Below are 24133 nucleotides of genomic sequence, written 5' to 3' on the forward strand. Positions count from 1 at the left end.
TACCCTTTACTCTCTTAAGTTAATTACATATCCTCCCCGTCTTTTTATACCTTCAAAGCAGAAACAAAGGAAAATCTAATTTATTGAAGCTGCACTTATAAGTCTAAAATTAGAAAACAGTCTCCAAAGGACAACTTCAATACTTTCAGTGCTCTATTACAACTAAAATAGGGTTAAATAAGATTGATCCAACGCTTCAGTCTGCCGAATTAAAACAGGTTCTACCTCTAACACATCACAAACGTTTCTCAATTAATCTAACAGGCTATCAGAAAAGATCCACTGATGTATTAAATCAATGAACAAATAGAATAATGCATATTGTTCTACATCCTTCTTTCTCCTCTATCAAATAACCGTAACTTTCGTAACTTTAGCTAGCTGAAAATATTATCTTTGGGAATTATTTTTTAAATAGTTTTTCCCCCAAATTGCAGGTAAAAACATTTAATGATTCTTCTTTTTTAAAAATTTTGGTTCCAAATTTTCTCTCTCCCCTGTGCTCTTCATGAGACAATAGAAATTTGAAACAGATTATACACGTGCCCTCATATAAAACATAATTTTAGGAAGGATTCTGGTGTCCTGTGGGAAAGAACGTTCAATTTTCAAAAAAGAAGAAATGTATACCATCAACAGCCATTTGAAAGTTCACCAAATTATTAGAAGATGAAATATGCAAATTAAAACTCTGAGATTTCACCACACACAAATCATCCTGGCAATGGTGACAAAAAATTTAAGCGCTAAATGTTGGAGAAGATTGGGAAGACAGGGACATTAGTGCACTGTTAGTGGAGCCCCAAATTGACCCGATCACCATGGAAAACAATTTGGAATTAAGTACATCATTAAACGGTTTCATGTCATACCCTTTGACCCTGACACACTAATACCAGGCACATATCTTGTTATAAGGAAAGGTTCTGCTGGGGGGGTTGAAGGGCGGGGGAACAAAGATCTGAACAGTTACAGCAATGTGGAGAAAAAGGGGGAAATAATTTCTAAAAGAACTTAAATAACAAACATTGAGAAAATCTCAGTTCTGGTATTAAATGTCGTAAACTAGTTGTATGAACCCAAGAAATCACATCAAACCCAAGTGTCTTTTCCTGTTACCACATGAACTTGTTTGAGGTACCAATGAGTTCATCAAGCATATGGAAGTGTTCAAGTAGGGCAAGGAAAATGGCAGGTGCTGCTCTTTATTTAAAGGAGAAAATGATTAGGATGTAGCTATTCTAGCAAGAAGACCTGTATTCGTTGGCTAAGAGTCAGGAGCTTCCATTTATTCCCATTAGAATTAAGATTTACATCTAAGTCAAGTCTCGCACTAATCCACTGGACTCCACACTAGAGCCACACTGCCAGTAATCCACCAAGAAAACCTTCATCTAGAACCACCTGACTTAGGGACAATGACAATGAGCCCTTTAGCAATATTACTTCTCATCTAAGGATGGCACTGTCTGTAATCCAAGAGTCCCAACCCATGGTCCGTCACATTCCCTTCTCTACAACAATTCCTTCAGGTGCCTGATAACTTCCCAGCTGTACGCTGCCATCCCTTCTGCTAACACCCAGCTATTAAGCTGGGAAGGCTTAATACGTGTAGGAAGCCAGGCAAAGCCCTGGGCACACAAACAAAGGCAAAGGACAGTCCCAGCCCTCAAGGAGCTCCCGGCCTAATGGAGGAGACTACAAGCAAATGGCCGTTACAAACGAGATACAGATGTCCCCTCCCCAAAAAAGGTGTCACAGGCTGAGCCCTCCTGGAAAAAGCTGAGTTAGAATTTCATCACCAATACTTAGGTGTGCAAGTCTCAAGTTTTCCGAGGAAATGGGGGTAAGGCCTTTAGTATAGGATCACAGACTGGGAGCTGGATGGAACTTTAGACAATATTAAGTCCAATTCAACTCCATGTTGGCTTGTCAGACACAGACAGATGGACACACACACACACACACACTCACTTTCTCTCTCTCTCACTCTGTCTGTCTCTCTCTCTCTCTCTCACACACACACACACACACACACACACACACATTCTCTCTCACACACAGTCGCTCTCTCTGTCTCTGTGTGTGTGTGTGTCTGTCTCCATCTCTCACTGTGGAAAAGGAGGCACAAGAACATTAAACGATTTGCCAGGGTAGCATAACTAGAAAGTTTCTGAAGCAGAATGTGAAGAGGCTTTCCTGATTCCCAGTCCAGTATCAAACCCCTACCTCTTTATTTGTGCTACCTCTCCAGAGAAGAGGTAACAAATGTATTTTGCAAACCCTGAAGTTCTGTTATTCAGCATTCCCCTGATAGCCCTCCAGACACACAGGGCTCTGATTACATCTTCACCCAAGGATTCTTCTGAGTCTGAACGAACAACATTCTGCAAAAACCCTTTCCTATCCTTCTTGTGCTGGTGCCTTCTCTCTGAGATTACTTCCCATCTATCTTATCTAGAACTTGCTGATACATAATTGTTTGCCTCCCTCCATTGGACTATGGGCACTTTCAGAATAGGCAACATGTTCATGTCTTTTTTTTTTAATTTCCCAAATGCTTAGCAGTGCCTGGTATGTAGTAAGTGCTTAATAAATGCTCGTTTACTTGATTAAAGCAAAGTTCTAAAGCCCTGAATGGTCAGCAAGTACTTCAATCAGAAGCAACTTGGATGCATTTCTAATTGGCTTTTAAAAATAAGTCGAATCTGATTGCTTTCAGATCACCCTAAATCTTCCAATCATTAGAAGAGCCATTTGTATGGTCAAAGGATATGAACAGACAATTTTCAGACGATGAAATTGAAATTATTACCACTCATATGAAAGAGTGTTCCAAATCATTATTAATCAGAGAAATGCAAATTAAGACAACTCTGAGATACCACTACACACCTGTCAGATTGGCTAAGATGACAGGAAAAAATAATGATGATTGTTGGAGGGGATGTGGGAAAACTAGGACACTGATACATTGTTGGTGGAGTTGTGAACAAATCCAATCATTCTGGAGAGCAATCTGGAGTTATGCCCAAAAAGTTATCAAACTGTGTATACCCTTTGATCCAGCAGTGTTTCTACTGGGCTTATACCCCAAGGAGATACTAAAGAAGGGAAAGGGGCCAGTATGTGCCAAAATGTTTGTGGCAGCCCTCTTTGTAGTGGCTAGAAGCCAGAAACTGAGTGGATGCCCATCAATAGGAGAATGGTTGGGTAAATTGTGGTATATGAATGTTATGGAATATTATTGTTCTGTAAGAAATGACCAGCAGGATGAATACAGAGAGGCTTGGAGAGAATTACATGAACTGATGCTAAGTGAAATGAGCAGAACCAAGAGATCATTATACACTTCAACAATGATACTGTTTGAACATGTAATCTGATGGAAGTGGATTTCTTTGAGAAAGAGACCTAATTCAGTTTCAATTGATCAAGGATGGACAGAAGCAGCTACACCCAAAGAAAAAACACTGGGAAATAAATGAATGTAAACTGTTTGCATTTTTGTTTTTCTTCCCGGGTTATTTTTAACTTCTGAATCCAATTCTCCCTGTGCAACAAGAAAACTGTTTGGATCTGCACACATATATTGTATCTAGGATATACTGTAATTTATTTAACATGTATAGGACTGCTTGCCATCTAGGGGAGGGGGTGGAGGGTGGGAGGGAAAAATCGGAACAGAAGTGAGTGCAAGGGATAATGTTGTAAAAAATTGCCCTAGCATGGATTCTGTCAATAAAAAGTTACTATAATTAATAAATAAATAAATAAATAAAAAGAGCCATTTGTAGCCTGATGCTTCAAACTTACTGTGTCTCGCAAATGTGGCTCCCCACTCCTTCAATATGCTGAGAATGACCTCCAGGGTCACTAAGAATCTCAACATCTTCCATTTTTGCAACATTCAATGCTATTGAAAATTCTCTTCATAACAATTGCATTCTTTTCCTGACCTCCTTTTACCTGTCAAGTCCTTCTTCTTCATCAAAGCTTCTTCCCTAGTTGTTGTTCTTAAAGTTTTGTTCTCAAGTATGTCTGTCTCTCCTCTCCCGGCACTTCCTTCTCCCTCTCTCCTCCATCCCCCTACCCTTCTATTTCCTTCTACCCCTACCCACCTTCACAGCTTCAATTATCACCTCTAGGCCAATGTGGCCAATTGAGACTCCATATCCAATCCCCCATATTTCCCATGACTTCGAATTTCCAATCTCTAGCTCCCAATAGAAACTCTCCATTTAGATCTCTAACTCAATACATGTAAAAGTGAGCTATTTGCACATTAAAACCTCCACTACCACCACTGTCCCCCTCCCAACTTCCTTAGTGACAATGACAGGGCTGCCATCTTCCCAGTAACCCAAACAGGAAGCATTCGTTTTCTACCTTTCCCTTATCTCTTACATCGAACCAGCTGTCAATCCTACTAATGCAACTTTTAAATCTGAATGTGGAAGGAGGAGGTAGAAGAGGGAGAGGCCGGAAAAGGGGAAGAGGAAGAAGTACTTCACAAGCAGCAGCAGATCTCTGATTCTCCCATCAATTTCCAAATAAATAAAATTGCTCAGACAGACCAAAACAAAACCCAAAACCCTCAGAGGCAAGAAGCAAAAATCGCCAGACTTCCCATGAAGAAGGTCAAGTGTAGTACTGTGTTCAGAAGTAAACTGCCCCGGCGAGGGAACAGCCCTGAGTAATGGTTTTGCATGGCCCTTGGCAGGAGAAAAGAGAAAGGGAAAAACAGGGAACCAGCTGGAGTGGGGAGTGACCTTTCCACAGGGGACACTCTGTCCTCAAAGCAAAGAAAGAACAGAAACCGGCCCTGCCTGGTTATCAAATCCATCACCCGGCGTCTAATGGATCCAGCTTTGAACCTGCAGCCTCCTGGGAACTGACCCAGAGCTCATTAACCCATCCTCTGACCTCGAGTCTTCCAACAGGTACACAGAGATCCCATAACTGACTTCCACTTCTCAACCATTAACACTGTTTCAAAGTGAGGCACAGACTGCCTTTCAGCACAAACTTGGGAACACAGTCATGTGGCTAGCCCAGGTCTCTAAATCAAAAAGACAGCAGCATTTAAAAAAAAGGAAGAGAGATTTCAAATGTAAACATCACCTGCAAGGGTGTAATCAACACCTGTGGAATAGGTGGTACTTAAAGCCCCAGGACTAGACGTCTGCTCTGGCCCATAAATCCCTGACTCGCTCACCACAGTGGGGAGGCCGTCCCCCTCCCAGGGTAATTAACACTTCCGGAAACTGACAACCTGGGAAATTGGCAGTTCGGTCCCCAGAGGCTGCCTGCATCCCAGCATCCTGAAGGAGTTCTGGCTCCCTAGGCTGGGCCTGCCTCCCGCCATGGAAAATATAGGCTCTCTCCTTAAATCTCTGCGGATGTGGTGCCTCCATACACAAAGTCGTCTGGAGGGACTGCAGGTTGGGAAGGGATAACCCCACTCTCAGCTTATGCAGGCAGGCCCTCTGCTCTCTTTTTAACCCTGTGAATAACTCCCTTTACCTTGCCACAGACACCTACCTTGGGATGAGCTTCCATGTGGTACTTGGCACAATTCTGGAGCTGAGTCACCCAACACTGCTTTTCTTTAGCATCAGCGGCTGAAAGAGGGACAGGGACAGACACGGTTGGCAAGGAGCCCAGAGGCTCGCCATCAAAAACATCAACAAAACAACCTGGTATCAATACCCCAACCCATCAAGCTATTCAATTCCCAAATGAAATACAAAAAATGCTTCCTGAAATATCTCACATAGAAGAGAGAAAAAAATGACCTTTTTTTTCTCACCTTCCAAGAGTCATTTTTGCTCCTTTAAAAATGCAAGGGAGACCAAAAAAAAAAAAAAAAAAAAGCACTTATTTTAAAATGTTTCTTTGCCACATGTGGCTAATAGAGGTTTTAAAGCCCTGCTTTGTAGGGCCTTTTGTTATCTAACACAAACTGTACAGTGAGATTATTAACATTTCAAAATAAGCTTATGGTTGAATTACCATTTTAATATGTATTCTTTGGGGTGTTTATTAAGATGAGAAGGGATAAGGTAAAGAAGAAAACCTCAGAGACTCCAAAATGACTCCAAAAGGCCATTAGAAGTTCAAACTGATGACAGGTTTCTCGTGGGGATTTTTGCCCACTGGCAGGCTCTCCTGCAGCCCATAAATATGTGGACTCGGAAACATCCTGTACCTAAAGCGGGTACACTGTAGATCACGTCAGGAGATATTACCTTCAGGTCAACGGTTAATAGCAAAGGCCAAGTGAAATCCATCTGAACTGTTGTTATCCAAAACGATGTGTATAAATATTATTAATATTATAATTAAACAAGACCTAAGATTTAGAGCCAGAATTAGGGGTCATAGGAACATAACCAGAAGGAACATTTGAGGTCATGGGAACAGAGATTTAGTTCAAGATATTAGGGAGTCTAGAGGACGTTCCCCCTATTGATGAAAGACCTTATTATATTCAATCTTCTCATCTTCTCAGTAAAAAAAGTGACTTGCCCCAAATTATACAGCTAATAAACAGGAAAGATAGGATTTGACCCCAAGAAGTCCAGATCCTTCACATTAACGAATATTCAAAGGAGTCAATATATAGTATGTGTCTTGGAGAATTTAGAACATCCTAGGAACAAGAACTATTACCATTGACATTATTAATATCTAGAAGATGTCCGGGAATTCTTATATCATCTTGCCCATTTTGTGCTCAGAGGTGGCAGGATTACCAAATGATCGGAAATTCTCAGAAGATCATCTGGAAACTATGCCCTAAGAACCATCTGTTGAGCATCCGTGACTTGGCCCTGGGATAATTCCAGATACCTTTCACACCCAAGACCAGCCACCATACCCAGGGAAAGCAGAAGCAACTCAGTCCAGAGAACAGGCTGTAAGTTCCCAGAGGAGGAAACAGGATGGACTCCACAGCCTCTGAGGTCCCTGTTCTGCAAATGCCCCAAACAACAGCAGCTAAACACACCGATGAGGGCAGTGGCGAAATGGCCACCCCGCCCTGCCAATGGGATGTGTGTGCACAGGAGGGGCCAATCCTACTCCCACCTCCCGGGAGGACACTAGCCATGTGATCCTGGACAAGTCACTCTTTGCCTCAGTTTCTTCAACTGGAAACGGGGGGCACTAACAGCATCTACCTTACAAGGTTGTAAGAATCAAATTAGGGGTTCCTAAAGAGGGTTCCGGCCCAGGAGTGGGCATTCAATACTAATAATAATATTCCCTCTTTCCCTTCCTTCCTTTCTAGGATAATGAGTTTTTCAGGTTCCTAATTAAAATGAAATGCTAAATTTTAGTTAGAAGTTAGAAGATGGTTTAAAAAAATAGATAGATAGACAGACAGATAGATAGATAGACAAATATACTATTCCTCCCCTCCTTCCGTCAAAATTCACAAATCCACAGAAATCTATCTCTAGGACCCTGGAGGTTCCATTAACTCTAGGCTGCGAAGCCCAGATCTAAAGAGAAATGAGTATTCTTCAAAAATGAAAGAACCCAGAAGAATCACAGCTGGCCACAAATAAAATTGTAGAAAAAGGTAGCTTTGGAATCACTTTTTAAGAAGGAAAGCCCTTCTCTTTTTCATCTATTTCCTCCCCATTTATAAGATATTTACTTTTCCTCCCTCGTGCCTCTCTGCCCCCATTGGAAAGAAAAACAAAACCTCTGCAGCAAATATACGTGGTCAAATAAAACAAATGCCCACATTGCCAATGTCCACAAGCACCCGCCTCTGCTGTGTCCAGGCTAGCTTAGCGGTGGGACATGCTTCCTCCTCAGTCACTGCCTTGGATCAGCTTTCCCAAGTCTTTCCCCGTTTTCACAATGTTGTTATCAGAGTAGGAGAAGGGACCTCCCACTTTGGGGGGATCCAAAGCACCTCTCCCCATCCTTCTCGTTTCTTCACCCCGATAGGTGGGTAACACAAGACTCAAACAGAGGACCCACCCAAGGTAGGTACGGGGAGGAGGGCAAGGGCACCACAATGGCTCCTCCAGGTCAGCACTGAAAGTGCGAGTGAGACAGTGAGCGTACCTCTCAATTTATACACCTCTCCATTCGCAGAGTACACTACCAACATGTGGGGGGCTTCGTCACTCAGGGACACTATGGCTCCGGCTAAAGACAGCGTTCCTCGAGGCTTCTGGCTCTTACTTTGTTCATTCACAAAATACTGCAGAACCCCAGACTCAAAATCCAGCATGAAGTACCTGTTGGGAGAGACCACAAGGGCGTTATTGTTTTCTCCCAAGAAAAGGGAGTATTTCTAAGCCACCCCCCAACAGCCCCAGCAACACAGAAAAGCAAATTAACGATTAACTCGCAATCAAGTTTTCACAAAAAGTGAGAAATCAGGGCTCTCCCAGGGGTTTCACAAAAGACACGGTGAGCGCAAATTTCATTCTACAAATGGAAAATAGTCTGTAAGCACAAGTCCCCGAGGGTAGGGGGTCTGGAGCCTTTCTGACATCCCTGTTATTATTTTCTCTCAGTGCCCAAACATGAAAGCAACAAAGATGTGTTAAACCTGGAGAAAGCACACAATAAGTGCTTGTTAGCCCCAACCCAGGGTAGTAAAAACCAGGTAATGGATTCATTCTGACACCCTACAACGCCCGCCTTCCAGGAGGCCTTCACAGAAGCACCTGGGATTTGCCAGGACATTGCCGATAGGACCTGGGCAAACCCTCGCTCCCTCCATCCAGAAGCACAGCCCTCTATTTCAGGCTGTAATGACTAGGCTGCCTCTATCCCCAGCTACCCTCGATCCCCAGAGTCAATCAGCTCCCCACTGTGCCCTGTTGGGGTGCTCGAGACTCATGCAGCCTAGAGGGAGAGAGGAAGAAAGGGTCTCATTCACATAATTATACAGAAAAATAAAATACCTCAGGTTTCTTTCCAACTTTCCCTCCAGGAGAATGTCAAATGCTACCAAATGGCACGAGCAGAACAAAGGGGGAAAAAGGCAAGTTATCATTGACTAGCCTTTGTTAGATATGTGGTTAACAAGCTACATTAACCACAGCACAGCGTCCTTTCTAGCAAACTTCCTCCACCGTCACTGAAGTAACAAAGACTCCATTGGCAAAACAAACAGAAAACCCACAAGAATCTGGGATGCAAAATCAGCAGAACCAAGTTCAGATCCCACCTTTGCCATTTAGCAACTGGGTGACCTCGGGCAGTCCCATCAGCGTGCTGGGACTTGGTCTCATCTGCGAAAGTGAGGGGATGATATCAGAATGGTTATAACAGAAAAGGGAAATGATGAATATTGGAGAAAATAGAAGGGAATTTGGAATACTAAAGCACCATTGGCAGAGTTGTGAACTGATCCAACCATTCTGGAGAGCAATTTTCAGCTGTACCCAAAAGGCAATCAAACTGTGTATACCCTTTGACCCAGCATGGAGTCTGAATGCAAACTGAAGCACACAATTTTCATCTTTATTGTTTGTCTGCTACAGCTTTTCCCTTTTGTTTTTCTTATTTCACAACATGACTAATGTAGAAGTATGTTTTATATGATTGCATGTGTATAACCAATATCAGATTGCTTGCCATCCTGGGGAAGGGGGAGAAGCTGAAGAAAGGGGGGAAATTGAAACTGAAAATCTTATTAAAAATGGGTGTTGACACCTCTCAGATTGGCTAAGATGACAGCAAAAGAAAGATGAATGTTGGAGGGGATGCAGGAAAACTGGGACGCTAATACATTGTTGGTGGAGTTGTGGATTGATCCAACCATTCTGAAGAGCAGTTTGGAACTATGCCCAAAGGGCTATCAAACTCTGCATACCCTTTGACTGGGCTTATATCCTAAAGAGATCATAAAAAAGGGGAAAGGACCCACATGTGCAAAAATATTTGTAGCAGCCCTTTTTGTAGTGGCAAGGAACTGAAGACTGAATGGATGCCCATCAACTGGGGAATGGCTGAATAAGTTGTGGTACATGAATGTTACGGAATATTATTGTTCTATAAGAAATGATCAGGAGGTTGATTTCAGAGAGAGCGGAGAGACTTGAAGGAACTGATGCTGAGTAAAGTGAGCAGAACCAGGAGATGATTATACATGGCAACAAGAAGATTATACAATGATCAATTCTGATGGACATGGCTCTCTTCAATAATGAAATGATTCAAACCAGTTCCAATCATCTTATGATAGAGAGAGCCATCTCCAACCAGAGAGACTGTGGGAACTGAGTGTGGGCCACAACATAGTATTTTCACTCTTTTTGTTGTTCTTTGCTTGCTTTTTTTCCTCATTTTTCCCCTTTTTGATCTGATTTTTATGCAGCATAAGTATGAAAATACATATAGAAGAATTGAATATGTTTAACATATATTAGACTACTTGCTGTTTAGGGAAGGGAGTGGGGGAAGGGAGAGATAAAAATCTGGAACACAAGTTTTTGCAAGGGTGAATCTTGAAAACTATCTTTGCAGGTATTTTGAAAATAAAAGCTATTATTTAAAAAAAATAAAAAACTGCACATATTTAACCTATATCGGAAAGTGAGGGGACTGCCACCGTGAACTCAGCCCTTAGGCTGGCTATTAAAGGAGGAAATGCAAACGGCCTTTAAGTAAGTGAACTCCGGCCAAAAGTTACTAGAGCTGAGCGACAAGACACTCCCAAGAGCAGAATATCCCAAAAGACTAAGCTAGGAAACGTGGCAACGCTTTGATGGAACCAACAAGTTCTTTTGACATTGTCATAAATCGGTGATCCAAGCATCTGTCCCATGTCCTGGATAAAAATGGGACAAAACACACAGAGACCAACAGTCAAAGAGAAGCACTGAGATCATGGGGGGCTGTGTTAGCTTGTCCACAATTTCAGGGAGTTGCTCTCATTCCCTCCTCAGTCCCTGAAAGCCAGAGTGACCGTGACGGCCCGGATGCGGCGCACAACTCGCTGTCTTGGACGCCTGATCAGCTCTAAGAGCCCCGCGATCCTGCTTCGGCCGACCTCCCGACCAGTCAGACTGTTCGTGCTGTCCGGGGAAGGCTTCACATGCTTGGAATAGACACCCCCACTCACCAATGGTCTTTCTGCCCATCAGCTGCCCCCAACCCGGGTCCACCAGGAGGCGGCCGCTGCTGCAGCTTCTTAGTGCCGCGGGCAAGAGCCAAGTGCCAAGTGGACAGCAAAGGTGAACAAGCAGCCCTGGAGGGGGCTTGGCAAGTCCTCACTTCGCAGGGACTGATGCTCTTTAAACACCCATATACACCCTCTGAGAATGTGTGTGTGTGTGTGTGTGTGTGTGTGTGTGTGTATAATTACACACATATATATGCATGTAAATGTGTATATATTTATATACAGATTTATACATATACACACATATATAGTATCTATATATAAAGGAATTCTAAAAGAACCACAAAAGCTCTGATTAGAGAACTTGCCAGCAACACAGGTGTTTCTGACTTAGCTAGACCCAAGGAAACTATTCCAAGTCCCCAAGGCAGATTTTGAACTCAAAAGCTTCCTGCCTCCAAGCCCACCCTCCATTCCCCCGCTGCAAAGCCTACAAAGAACCCACTGGGGTTCTTAATCCAGAGGTCTGTGGTAGACGTCAGGGGGTAGGAAAAAAAAAGATAAGATGGCTTAATTTTGCTAACCACCAACTGAAATCTGACATTTCATTAGATAATAAACATTGGCAACAAACCCCAACCCAATGTGTTATTGTAACAGCTCTGACCTCGTCACCCACAGAAACGCTCATGGTTTTCTATCCTGTCATGGTTGTTACAGCTATCTCAAAATATGGCTTGCACCCCTTACTGTTCCAACACCACCTGATTGCAGCCTTCCTGTCTAAGACTATTAGTATCACTAGTTCCCTTTGTGTATTTTATTTTAATACACTTAAAAACGTTATTTGGAGAAAATGTCCCCAGGCCTCTGAATTCTGCCAATGGGATCCAGACCACACGAGTCTCAAACGCCCTCCAGTTTGCTCTCAAGCGGGGACAAGCAGTCCAATTCTTCTTGGAAATAAAGCTGAAAGGTGGTCAGTGCATCCCTCTGGCCCTGCAGCCAGTCCTATTGATTAAGTGCCGGCTGTTGCCGGATCCCCTAAGTGGCCATTTCCACCCTGACCTGTACTTCACGTCAGAGAGTGACAGCCGGGGGAAATGCTTTCTGCAAAGAAGCAGCCATTCTGGCGGCGACCTCAAAACGGAGCCCACAACTGACTGAGGGGAATCACCCATTCTCTGTAGGGGAAAGAAAAACAACCGGGGCCAGGGGAGTACCCAATGAGGACCCCTGAAATATGCTCCTAATAACAAAGAAGCGAGTCAAGGTCGTCGAATCACCAACTACAGCCTGGGCCGGCCGGTCAGGGAACCGGGAGGAGACACCAGCGTTCCAGGCTCGTTAGACTGCTCCAGGCCGGCCCTTCTAAGCCCACAGGTCCAAATTCCCTGGAGGTTCCTGCAAGCCCCAGCCACCTCCTGGCCCCCTCCTTGGATGCCCCCAATCCTCCCTGCTCAGACTGGGCAATTAAGGCCCCTACCTCTGCCCCCAAAAGCAGACACTGACCTCATACGCACTCTCTGCTCACTCAAACATCCATTATTCAACAGATGGCACAAAGGGATTAATTTAACCCTGATATTTTTCAGTAAGAATCAGGGAAGAGCCAAACTCAATTTAAGTATCCAGAATATGGGCATACATAATGATTTCCCATTATAAACTGGCTTATTAAATCTAACCTTAGGCCTTCTCACTATCATAAAAGGAAGGTCTTCACAGTTCACGGTGTTCAGGTTTTGGGGCCAGGAAGGGACAGGAATCAATCCACAAGCACTTATTAAATATCTGCCATGTTCGGAGCACTGGGACATACAAAGGTCACGTTTCCTCTCCACCTACCAAAAAGAGTCTCCGACCCTCAAGAAAGTGACCTGTGCCTTTGCTTATCTGCCCGGTTTCTATCCTTGACATCATGGAGATTCTATAATTAAACACTAAAGTGTTTACGTTTGGGCTTTTCCTACTGCACCTTAAAAACAAATTTTAAAAACCAAATTCATTACATACCTACAGATGTCCCAAAAGACCAAGTGCAATAACCTTTGTGGAAAGCTTACAGCACCAGCACTAAGACTTTTGGGACCTCACTTGTATAGGAACTGTCCTGTTAGACTGTCACCTTCTTATTCAGGGATTGTTTCACTATGGGAACTGTAACCCCAGAGTCTAGCACGGGAGCCAGGCTTTTAACAAACGCTTGCAGATTCAGTGATCCGATTGCCCAATGCCTAAACTTGGGCACTGGGGCACAACTAAGTGCAGAGGGCGACACGTGGGACCTGGATTTGCTAAGCTCCCAATCCTGCCTCCGAGGCCGTTTCTATGTGACAAGGACCTTCTCCTCTCAGCCTGGTCATAGGTGGGTCCCTCCGAATGACCTACAATTTGTCCCGTTTCTCCCGTTCATAGATGGATCATCCCGTCTTCCCAGTTAGTCTGGGAGCTCCTGGAGGGCAGGTACAGTCCGTTAGTGCAGCACCTGTGGGAGCTTAATAAATGCTTGGTGACTGGACTTGACCAAGAGACACTGACCAAGGCAGGGCCTGCTTCATCCCCTTTCTCCCTGAAATAAAACGGATTTTTTCCCCAAAAGGAACAGAATTGAAAATGAAAGGTTAATATACTAGTAGGGATCATTCAAGACACCTCCTGATAGTGGATCTCCTGCCCACTGGAAGATGCAGGGGATTTGCATCCAGAGGCAAGACCAGTCAATGGGACATTAGACAGAGCATGTGGTCACATCCTTGAAGGGCAGCTAGAGGTGCCACAGTGCAGAGAGCTGGACCTGGGGGCATCAAGACTTATCTTCATGAGTTCAAACCCAGCCTCGAACCTTTACTAGCTGTGTGATCCTGGGCAAGTCACTTAAACCCGTTTGCCTCAGTTTCCTCAATTATAAAATGAGCAGAAGGAAATGGCAACAAATCCACTCTAGTGTTTTGCCAAGAAACCAACAAATGGAGTCACTGAGTCAGATATGGCTGAACAATAACAAAATGGGACTGACAGTCCTTGACCAAGTGACCCATCTCCAGTGTCTCTAGCATCTCTGTGCCCTTCTCTCCACTCACAGGGGCCCATGATACCTCTTGCCTGAGCAGTGATCTCCCAATTTGTCTCCCTACTCAGAGTCAGTTCAACCCATCCTCCACCCACATGGCTTTCCTAAAACACAGACAGAGCTGACTGTGCGACGCCCTCTGCCTCTCAGCCAACTATCAGGAGAATCAAAACTGCGACCACTTCCTCGCCTTCAAGGCCCAGTTTAGGGGCCTCCTCCTCCAAGAAGCCTTCCCTGTTCTCCCAAGCTAGAAGTCCTCTCTCCCCCTCCTCAATCCTCCTCGCATTTTACTTTGCTATTTTGTTAGATTCCTGACTCTAACAGAAGCGAATTGCCCCCATGCAGACTGAAACCCTTCCACATGTGGTCCTCCTGCCCACTGACTTCTGCACCCTGTCTGTCCCAACCTGCCCAGGCTGGTTCTCACACTACTCTGACAAGCATTTATTAAGCACATTATGGCAAGGCTAATCGTCTGGAGATGATTCATGGAGACAACTTCCATCATCATGAGTCCCATTTTAATCAATTCAAGGTACTAGATACCTCGTGGGATTTGAATACAGAACCAGTCCCTGCCTTCAAGGCCCTTGGTTCATGTCAATATGTAGATTCCCCTCCCTCCCCCAGCCCCTTAATATGAACCAGTCCCACAACCTGGAATCAAATCCCACCTTTGACACTTTCCATCTCTATGCCCATCACAAAGGTTCCTTCCAGCTCCCAAATCCTGTTCCTATGTTTCTCCCGTCTCCATGAGCTTCACAGCCAGGTCATTAACATGGGGCTGCCTTTCCTGGGTCTCCAGCTCCCACTGGCCCTGACCCGTTGCTAGCAGGACAGCTGGGAGGAGCAGACAGGCCCTCATCCCACCTGGGATTTTTCCCACATTTTGTGAACCCTAACGCACTCATCTGGCACCAACAAACTGACTCCAGAAGATGCATCAGCCTCCTAACGGCTCCCTTCCCACAAAATGTTCCGAGATGCACACCTTCCAACAGGACTCCCCTCTCACCATTTAGAGATGACAAAGGAGGAGGAAAAAATCCTGGACAAAAAAGAACGAAAAGGAGAGAGAGAGAAAGATGAAAATCTAAATAAGAATTTTAAATTTTGTTTTTACTTATTTGGCAAAATATTTCCCAATTTTATCTTCTTCTGGTTCAGGCCTTACCCAGGAATTTTTATAGAGGATTCTGATCAAGAAAATCAGAGCAGAATGGGAGCTTTTGCTCCGTGGGGCTGGAGAAGACTTCTCACAGACGCTTGGACAGTAAGTGGGTCAAATCAGCCAATACATGAAAGAAATTAATTCATGAAAAGGATATGAACAGAATTTTCAGATGAAGAAATTAAAACCATTTCTCTTCATATGAGAAGATGCTCTAAATCACTACTGAGCAGAGAAATGCAAAGACAACTCTGAGATACCATCACACACCTGACAGATTGGCTAAGATGAAGGAAAAGATGATGATAAATATAAAGGGGATGTGGGAAAACTGGGACACTAATGCATTGTTGATGGAGTTGTGAACGGATCCAACCATTGTGGAAAACAATTTGGAACTATGCTCAAAAAGTTACCAAACTGTGCATCCCCTCTGACCCAGCAGTGTCTCTCCTGGGCCTGTATCCCAAAGAGATCTTAAAGGAGGGAAAGGGACCTGTATGTGCCAAAATGTTTGTGGCAGCCCTTTCTGTAGTGGCAAGAAACTGGAAACTGAGGGGATGTCCATCAGTTGGAGAATGGCTGAATAAGTTGTAGTATATGAATGTTATAGAATATTATTGTTCTGTAAGAAACGACCAGCAGGACGATTTCAGAAAGGCCTGGAGAGACTGACAGGAACTGATGCTAAGGGAAGTGAGCAGAACCAGGAGATCATTGGACACAGCAACAAGATTACACAAAGATCAATTCTGACAGACGTGGCTTTCTTCAACAATGAGATGACTGATGCCAGTTCCAATGATCTTGTGATGAAGAGCACCTTCTACATCCAGAGAGAGGACCGTGGGACCCGAGTGTGGACCACAACATAGTATTCTCATTCTTTTTAATGTTGTTCGCTTGCATTTTGTTTTCTTACTCATTTAATTTCTTTTTTTAATCTGATTTCTCTTGTGCAGCAAGAGAATTGTATAAATATGTTTATACATATTGGATTTAATATATATATTTTAAGATGTATAACATATATTTGATTGCTTGCCATTTATGGGAGGGGGTGGGGGAAGGAGGAGAAAATCTGAAAGGCAAGGCTATGCAAGGGTCAAGGTTGAAAAATTGAAAAATAAAAAGCTTTATTTAAAAAAACCAAATAAATAAAATAGTTAACCCTAAGAATAAAAGTATAAATATAATGATAAAAAATTTAATTTAATTTTTAGAAAAGAAATTAATTCAATCTATGCACTAGAAGGTCAAATGCTGAAGCTGCAATGTAAGCACTTTGGCCACATAATAAGAAGATGGGTTCCAGGAAAAGAGCCTGATGTTGGGAAAAACTGAAGGCAAAAGCAAAAGGGGCCAGCAGATGATGAGATGGGTAGATAGTACCATGGAAACAACGAACATGAGCTTGGGCAGACTTTGGGAGATAATAGACAACAGAAGGTCCTGACGTGCAATAGTCCACGAAGTCTGACACAACTGAATGACTCAACTGCAAGAAAAAACACAAGCTATTATTATAGAAGAGGGGAGTGAAACCCAGAAAACTGAAGGTAGAGCCATTTCGGCACACACACATCTAGTAAGTACAAAGCCCTTAAACAACAAATCCATCCTTCTGTCCACTGGATCACAAAAAAAATAAATAAATAAAAGACATTTGGGAAGGCCCCACAAAGTCTTGGACTTGAGGAGTCAACCCTCCTCTTTACTTCCAAGGTGACCAGGACTAAGCCTTTTCTCCCCTTTTAAGCGCTTCAGTTTCCTCACCTGCATCATCAGGTCTGGGTGATCTCAAAATATCCCATGACCCAATGGAAAAGAGGGATTAATTGGCCTGGAGGAGAATCAATGATAAATACTGGTCATTTAAATTTGTACAGCTGCCACAGAAACCACAGAAGCCGCCTCTCCCGAGTGATCCACTAGGTGGGACAGCCAGAGTCAAAAATTACTCCAAAAGAATCACAGACCCCGAGAGACCATTGAGACTGTTCCTGTGTCCTGGATCCCTCCCTCCTTCCTCCAGCAGTTTGGTGAGGTCTCCCCATCCCTTTTCAGAATAAAAGCTTTCTCAGATGTTTTTAAATTCATAAAATAAATACATAGGATTTCAAAGGAAACCAACTGTTAAATAGTTATTAAAATTTAAAGGAAAAACTAGCTCATAGCCCCCAGGTTAAGAAGTCATTGCCATAAGAAGAAGCTTAAATGAATTGTCACTACAAGAAGGAGAAGTCACATCTAGTGACCCCAGGAAGGGAGACGAGAAGATCACCCAAAGAGAATGGAGGCTCAACTGTGGAAGCCAACTGGGGTCCCAGAAACCAAGACTTGAACAGAGCTGGAAGTCATGTAGCTCCCCTGAGACTGCGTTTTCTCTTGCCTAGAATATGCAGGCTCTGGGATAGGCAGTTCACGCTGAGCTGAGATTCTCTCTTTCTGTTTTTCTCTCCCCCATCTCCCTCCCTCTCTCTCTTTCTCTCTTTCTCTCTCCCTCTCTCCCTCTGACTTCCCTTCTCCTCCCCTTCCTTTCCCCCATCTCCTCCCTCCCCTTCTCCTCTGTGTTTCTCTCTGTCTCCGTCTCTCTCTCTGAGCAGAGAAGTGCTAGTCTCCAGAGGAAGAATGGTACCTACCTGGACAGAGACTATTACTATATCATTATTTTTCTAAAATCATATTTTTTTTAAAAGGGGAGGGTTCCATTGAGAATAGAGGGTAAATCTCCGGGAATAACCTGCAATGTGAAAAACAAAACCTCTCTCCCAAGTTTTGTTTGTTGGCGAAGGCCTGGGCAGTGGTCGGAGGGTCCCACGGAGAGTCCTCCTTCGCTTTAGCCTCGTCTGCATCAGTGAACGTCCACTTATTCAGCAAAGACAGGCCAGTCTGCAAGCTTCTCCGCTTTGTTGTTTTAAAAGGAGTTTCCGAAAAGAGATTAATTATCAATTTTTAGAAGTAATGGAGCAGAGAAAGAGGCGGCACATTAGGCAATGAAGCCTCGGCTCCAATCCCGTGGGACCTGAAGAAACACCCGGGCGGCTGCAGAGGCCGGGGGGCCCACCCACCGAAGCAGGTTTAAGTAAACCATGTGCCTCTGGACTCAATTTCTTTTTCAAATCAACTGAGGAAGCAGCTCCAGTAAGCGAAGCCCAATATTTCACGCCATCTGGAGGGAAGAAAGCCTCATTTAAATTGGATGCCCTAAGTCTGCACTGGAACACCCGTGTGATTAGGTTTGATTTCAGGAATTGCAGAGCACAGGAAGGAAAGCAGAAGAAATAATTCCCTCAACATGGCCTGAAAGGCGTTTTTAATCATGAATCTGTGGAACTCTAGAGAAATCAGAGGAGACTTTGATGCATCAGGAAGAGGGAGGAGGGAAGATTGAAAAATACTCTTTAAGTATCAAGAAAAACAACACAGAGAGGTCACCATCCTTGGGAGAATCCAAATGGCCAACGCTGGCTCCAGAGCGGAGGGGGTCCCTGCGCCTCTCCTACTCCTAGGACAGAGTATGAGCCATGGGGTCACTTTGTGGGGGCTTTGCTTTCGCCGGCTTCCCTTGAGTGTTTGGCTGGGCTTTTCTCTCCCCCTCCCCCCCGACTCAGCTCCTGGAAGAAGGCAGATCCAGGCTCTCCGAATGCCAGTATCCCCATCCATAAATGGAGAGGTTACATTGTATGACTCCATAATCCGTGGCTCTATTTAGGTATAATGAAAGGGCTTAAAGACGCACAAATTGCATTTCCAAATGTGTCCAGAAGCTGCTAAGTGATGGCACAGCCAGTAAATTAGGTTCACGAGGTTCTCACTCGCTGTTTAACTTAATTTCCTACCATCCGAGTGGAGCCATCGCGGAGGAAATGCCTCTCTTCGGCCCACTCCAATGTGCCGGGGAAAGTTCAACAGAGAATCCATTTCCTGTTGCCACTTAATTTCACCATCACCAGTCAGCCCGATGCAGTCTCCCGCTCTCCCAGCCACGCAGCTCCAGTCTGGCCACCAAATTTTTAACAACAAGAATTGTGGGATCCCACTGACCCTGCCTGGAACTTCTGGCCTGGCTGACAGGGCCTCCTCAGATCTGCGAGAGATCTCCCACTGGCGGGCTTCTCTTGGGGTGGGGGGGGAGAGGAAAGAATACATGGGAAGAGTTAATGCCCTCCTGGATATTACAGTCCATCCTGGATGCCCCAGAGAGTCGGGTGGTGATGAGAAAAATCAGCTCTCCCACAATGCATCCAGATATTTCCCAGCCAGCCGAGCTGAGGGCTCGCTACAAAACTCCCTCCTATTGCCATGAAGAACGGGGCTTCAGTGGAAAAGACACAGGGTTTGCTTTTAGCATTTCTGGGGTCTTTTCCCCTCTCTGGGCCAGGGGAGCACTTCTCTTGGACTCCCAGCAATCTTCCCAGACTCTGGGAGGACCTTAAGCGGATCCCCATCAACCCCCACCATCTCTCCACAGGTGTGGTCAGCCCTGCTGTTTCATCTGAGCCCCAGTCCTGTCAGGAACCAAGAACCTGCCAAGGGAGGCAGCCCAGCAGCTCAAGGAAGAGAGCGCTGAACCTGGAGAAAGATCTCAGCTGGACTTGGTCTCAAAGATTTACCAGCTGCGTGATCCTGGCAGGCAGGCAGCCGAACCACTCAGCCTCCGTTTCTCTATTTGTAAAATGGGAATGAAATGAGCAGCTGCCTCCCAACATGGTTGTGAGGATCAAGAGAGATTATACATACATATAGAGGAAAATAGGGAAGCAGGAAGAGAGGGAGAGAGGAGAGAAGAAAAGAGGGAGAGAAGGGAGAAAGAAAGGAGGGAGAATGGAAAAAAGGGAGGGATGGAGGGAGGCAAAAAGAAGGAAGAAAGGGAGGGAAGGAAGACGAGATGGAGGGAAGGAGACAGGAAGGGAAGGAGGGAGGGAAGCCAAATGGTAGAGGATACGACTAGAAAAGCCAGACAGCCAGCCCTAATTCTCAAAATGTTCACACTTTAACAAGGGGAGACAACACCCGTCCAAGAGCAGAACTGAGAGAAGGCCCCCTGGTACTAAGTGTTCTGCTGCAGGATACACGGCAAAGGGTTCCCTGGCAAGTCCAAAAGCAGTATCTGGGGGCTCTGTAGCAGGGAAGGGTAAATCTTCTCCAAGTCCAAAAAAGATATTATAACTGTTTATGAGAAACATTAAACACTAAAAACTTCACTGATCAAAATAAGAGATTCTAAGCCTGCTCAGTGACAGTCACCCCCAGCTCCTTCAGGCTTTGGATGGGCACCAGCAACAGTGTGAGAATGCTGTACGTGGGTACGAGCAACAATATGAAAGGAGCAGAGATGGAAGGATGCTGTGGATGGGCACCAGCAACATTGTTCAGAGAACAACTGCCAACTGGGGGCTCTTCTCAGCATCATAAACATTCAAGTCAACTACAAAGAACCAGGAAGGAAGATGCTTCCCATCCCAGAGAAGGGATTGAGAAACAGAAGCACAAACAAATACAAACATGTAGCATTCTGTGAGAAAAGAAGGCTAATTATTCCTGTAAAGGCTGGAAGAAATCGCATATTGAGGCAGCAGTTTCTCTGGGATGACCCACATCTAGGTGGACGGCATTATTCATGGGGAAGCAACTTATCATGGAAGTTCAAGACCTAAGCTTGGAGCCAGAAAGACTGGAGTTCAAAGATGCACAAAGGCTGCGGGACCCAGGAAAGAGAACCTCTCACCTCACTGGGACTGAGAGGGCGCAGATGTGCATAGGAAGGGAGTCTCTAAAAATCAACCAAAGCACAAGTCTGGATTCTACCCTTCTTCTATCTAACGCCAACAGCCAAAATCACAATTAACAGAGTTTAAAAGCATGAAACGATAACCAGGAGCCAAAAGACCTGTCACTGTGATGGTCTTGCTTTTCCCTGGCCACTCCAAAAGCCGAGCTGTCCACCTACCTCACCTTTCCACAGGTTGGTGTCCCATTTCAACAAATTTGAAGATTTCAGGGAAAGGAAACAGGGTCACCACAAAATCACCTACTACCAATTGTAGTACAGACAGATCCAAGATGGAGGCATCAAAGCTCTGTAACCACTTGTGCACAAATGTTTGTGGCGGCCCTTTCTGTGGTGGCAAGAAAACTGGAAACTGAGTGGCTGCCCATCAGTGGGAGAATGGCTGAATAAATTGTGGTATATGAATGTTATGGAATACTATCGTTCTGTAAGAAACGACCAGCAGGAGGATTTCAGAGAGACCAGAGAGACTCACATGATGAATTAATACTAAGTGAAGTGAGTAGAACCAAGAGAACACTGCACACAGCAACAAAAAGATTATGTGATGTGGCTCTTTTCAAAATGAGATGACTCAGGGCAATTCCACTAGACTGGTAAGGGAGAGAGGCACCTGCACCCAGAGGGAGGACGGTAGGAACTGAGTGTGGATCACAACGTAGCATTTTCATTTTGTTTGTTTGCTTTTCTTCCTCATTTTTTTCTCTTTTTGATCTGATTTTTGTGTGTGTGCAGCATAATAAATGTGGAGTTATATATGGAAAAACTGCACATGTTTAACATATATTGAATTATTTGCTACCTAGGAGAGAGGGGTAAGGAGAAGGGAGAGAGAAAATTTGGAACACAAGGCTTTGTAAGAGTGAATGTTGAAAACTATCTCTGCAGAGCCAAGATGGCAGATTAAAGCCAGGAAGCTGCTCAAGTTCTCCCAGTTTCCCTGAAAAGCCACATGAAACCAAGTCTCTGAACAGATTCTGATGGAATGAAATCACTCTCCAGATCAAGATAGATCAAAAGGACTTCAAGAAGGTCAGTCTCACAGGGTGAAAGGGGTGTTCAGCTCAGACAGATTCTGGGAAAGCCAACAAAAGGGGCTTAATCACAACAAATCAGCAACTAAGACCCTCAAGTCCTGGCTCAGTAAAGGAGCAAATCAGAGGGGCAGCTTAAGACCCAGCTTGGAAGGCAAACTCTGGGAAACCAGGCTTTTCCTGGAAAGAGCAGCCCCGAGTGCCCACTGCAAACACAAGGGGCCCCTGTGCTCCAAGCCAAGGCTCAGAGCTGCACAGGAAGACTGGGACAAGCAGCCCCTTTACCCCAGGAGCAGAGCTCAACCATAAAAGTAAAATAAAAAAGAGGAAATAACAAAAGAAAAGAAAAAAATGAGCAAGAAACAGAAAAGAACCTTGAGAACCTTCCCTTGACAGGGAAGACCAACTCTAACAAGGACAAAATATCCACAGGGGAAATCTCGAAGGGTGATATGAATTGGTCTCAAGCCCAAACAGGATTCTTAGAAGTGCTCATAAAAGACAAATAAGAGAGGTAGGGAAAAAAATGAGAAAGAAGCATGCAAGAGAGTCAAAAGCTTGGAAAAGGAAGGGGGAAAAAAATTGAAGAAAACAACTCCTTAAAAAACACAATTGGCCAAGTGCAAAAAAAAAAAAAAAAAAAAAAATCCACTGAAGAAAACAACACCTTCAAGAGCAGAAGTAACCAAATGAGAAAAAGAGATACAAAAGAAAATTATCTTTGCATAAAAATAAAAATAAAAAGCTATTATTTTTTTAAAAAATGTGTGTTGAAAATCAACAAGACTAAATGTCTTAACTATAGATATTTTGTTTTCAGTTACCAACCTATAAAGAGCTCTTCTGTGTCCACACAAAAATGGAACCATTTTTTTCTCAAAATGAAAATTGAGCTGGGAGTGGAAGAGGGGGCATGACAGAGCGGCCTTGGTACAGCCTAATTAGATCAAAGCTTGGATTTTCTCCCCTGCTTTCTCTGAACCTTCTACATTGGAATTTTCTCTTCTAGAAATGGTCAAATCCCCTAATTCCCTCCTCCCTCTGACACTAGCTGTGGGAAACCAGAAGCAAGAAAGCCCTTCTAGGCTAAAACGCCTGGCCCTCTCCCACATCCCTAAGTGGGACCATCACGCGGCTGCCACCCAGAGGGGAGAGGGAGGAGGAAGCCCGACACAGGACAAATGTCAGGACCAGCAACCCCAATCAGCCGTTCCCCCCCCCCCAAGACAGTGCCCAGGAGCCTGCCTTCCCTGCCCTCTCCCCTTCCTCCGCCGGGAGGCCCACAAGCATCCTCCTTACAACCAAGGCTGCTCCGTAGCTAAGGCCCCCGGCCTTCTGCAAAGCCGCTGCTTCCTCGCACACAGGCCCGAACATTTGGTCTCCTCCCCAACCCCCAAAGGGGCTGCATGTTTTCCCAACACACTCCATGTGGCATCAGGGCAGCAAACACCTCCATCTCTCAGCCTGGGTCTCTGTCTCTCCCTCCCTCTCCCTGTCTCTGTCTCCCGGCCTGGGTCTCCATCTCTCTAGTGTGAGTCCGGTCTCTGTCTCTCACCCTGGGTCTCCGTCTCTTGGCCTGAATCTCTGTCTCACCAAGCGCCCACTCTGGCAAGACCTTCCAGGGAGTTCATTCCACTGATAAGAACCCATGGTCACTAGAAGGCACCAAACAGCCTCTGGGGACAGTACCTAACAGTGACTCCCCAAAGCTGGGGAGCAAGGCACAGCACAGGAAGGTCAGGGAGACCTCAGAGACCCGGGTTCTGGTCCAGGGGGCCCTGGGCCTTCAGGACCACAAGCATGGGACTCCGTGCTATGGCGCCCCAGAGCTGCCTCTGAGAACACCAGAAAGTCCTTTCAGGCCCGGGATGAACAGAGGCTCCCCCCGGACAAGAGGCGTCACGTGGCGGACCCCGTTTGTGGTCCTCCTCTTGGGCAGCACTCTGCAGACCGTCAT

The 24133-nt window shown here is 44.8% G+C and overlaps 1 protein-coding gene across 4 annotated transcripts in view; it reads right to left on the reverse strand.

The window, feature by feature from the left end:
* The window catches only part of OSBPL10 (oxysterol binding protein like 10), a 200356-nt gene that overhangs the window by 129590 nt on the left and 46633 nt on the right, over positions 1-24133 (reverse strand). For all 4 annotated transcript variants that reach the window (XM_031940428.1, XM_031940429.1, XM_031940425.1 and 1 more), the window contains exons 2-3: positions 8086-8261; positions 5545-5624 (exon numbers count right to left, since the gene is read on the reverse strand). In XM_031940428.1, the coding sequence (XP_031796288.1) occupies positions 5545-5624; positions 8086-8261 (256 nt within the window). The remainder of the gene's footprint in view (positions 1-5544; positions 5625-8085; positions 8262-24133) is intronic.

The sequence above is a fragment of the Sarcophilus harrisii genome, chromosome 5 (assembly GCF_902635505.1).
Source record: "Sarcophilus harrisii chromosome 5, mSarHar1.11, whole genome shotgun sequence".
NCBI lineage: Eukaryota > Metazoa > Chordata > Mammalia > Dasyuromorphia > Dasyuridae > Sarcophilus > Sarcophilus harrisii.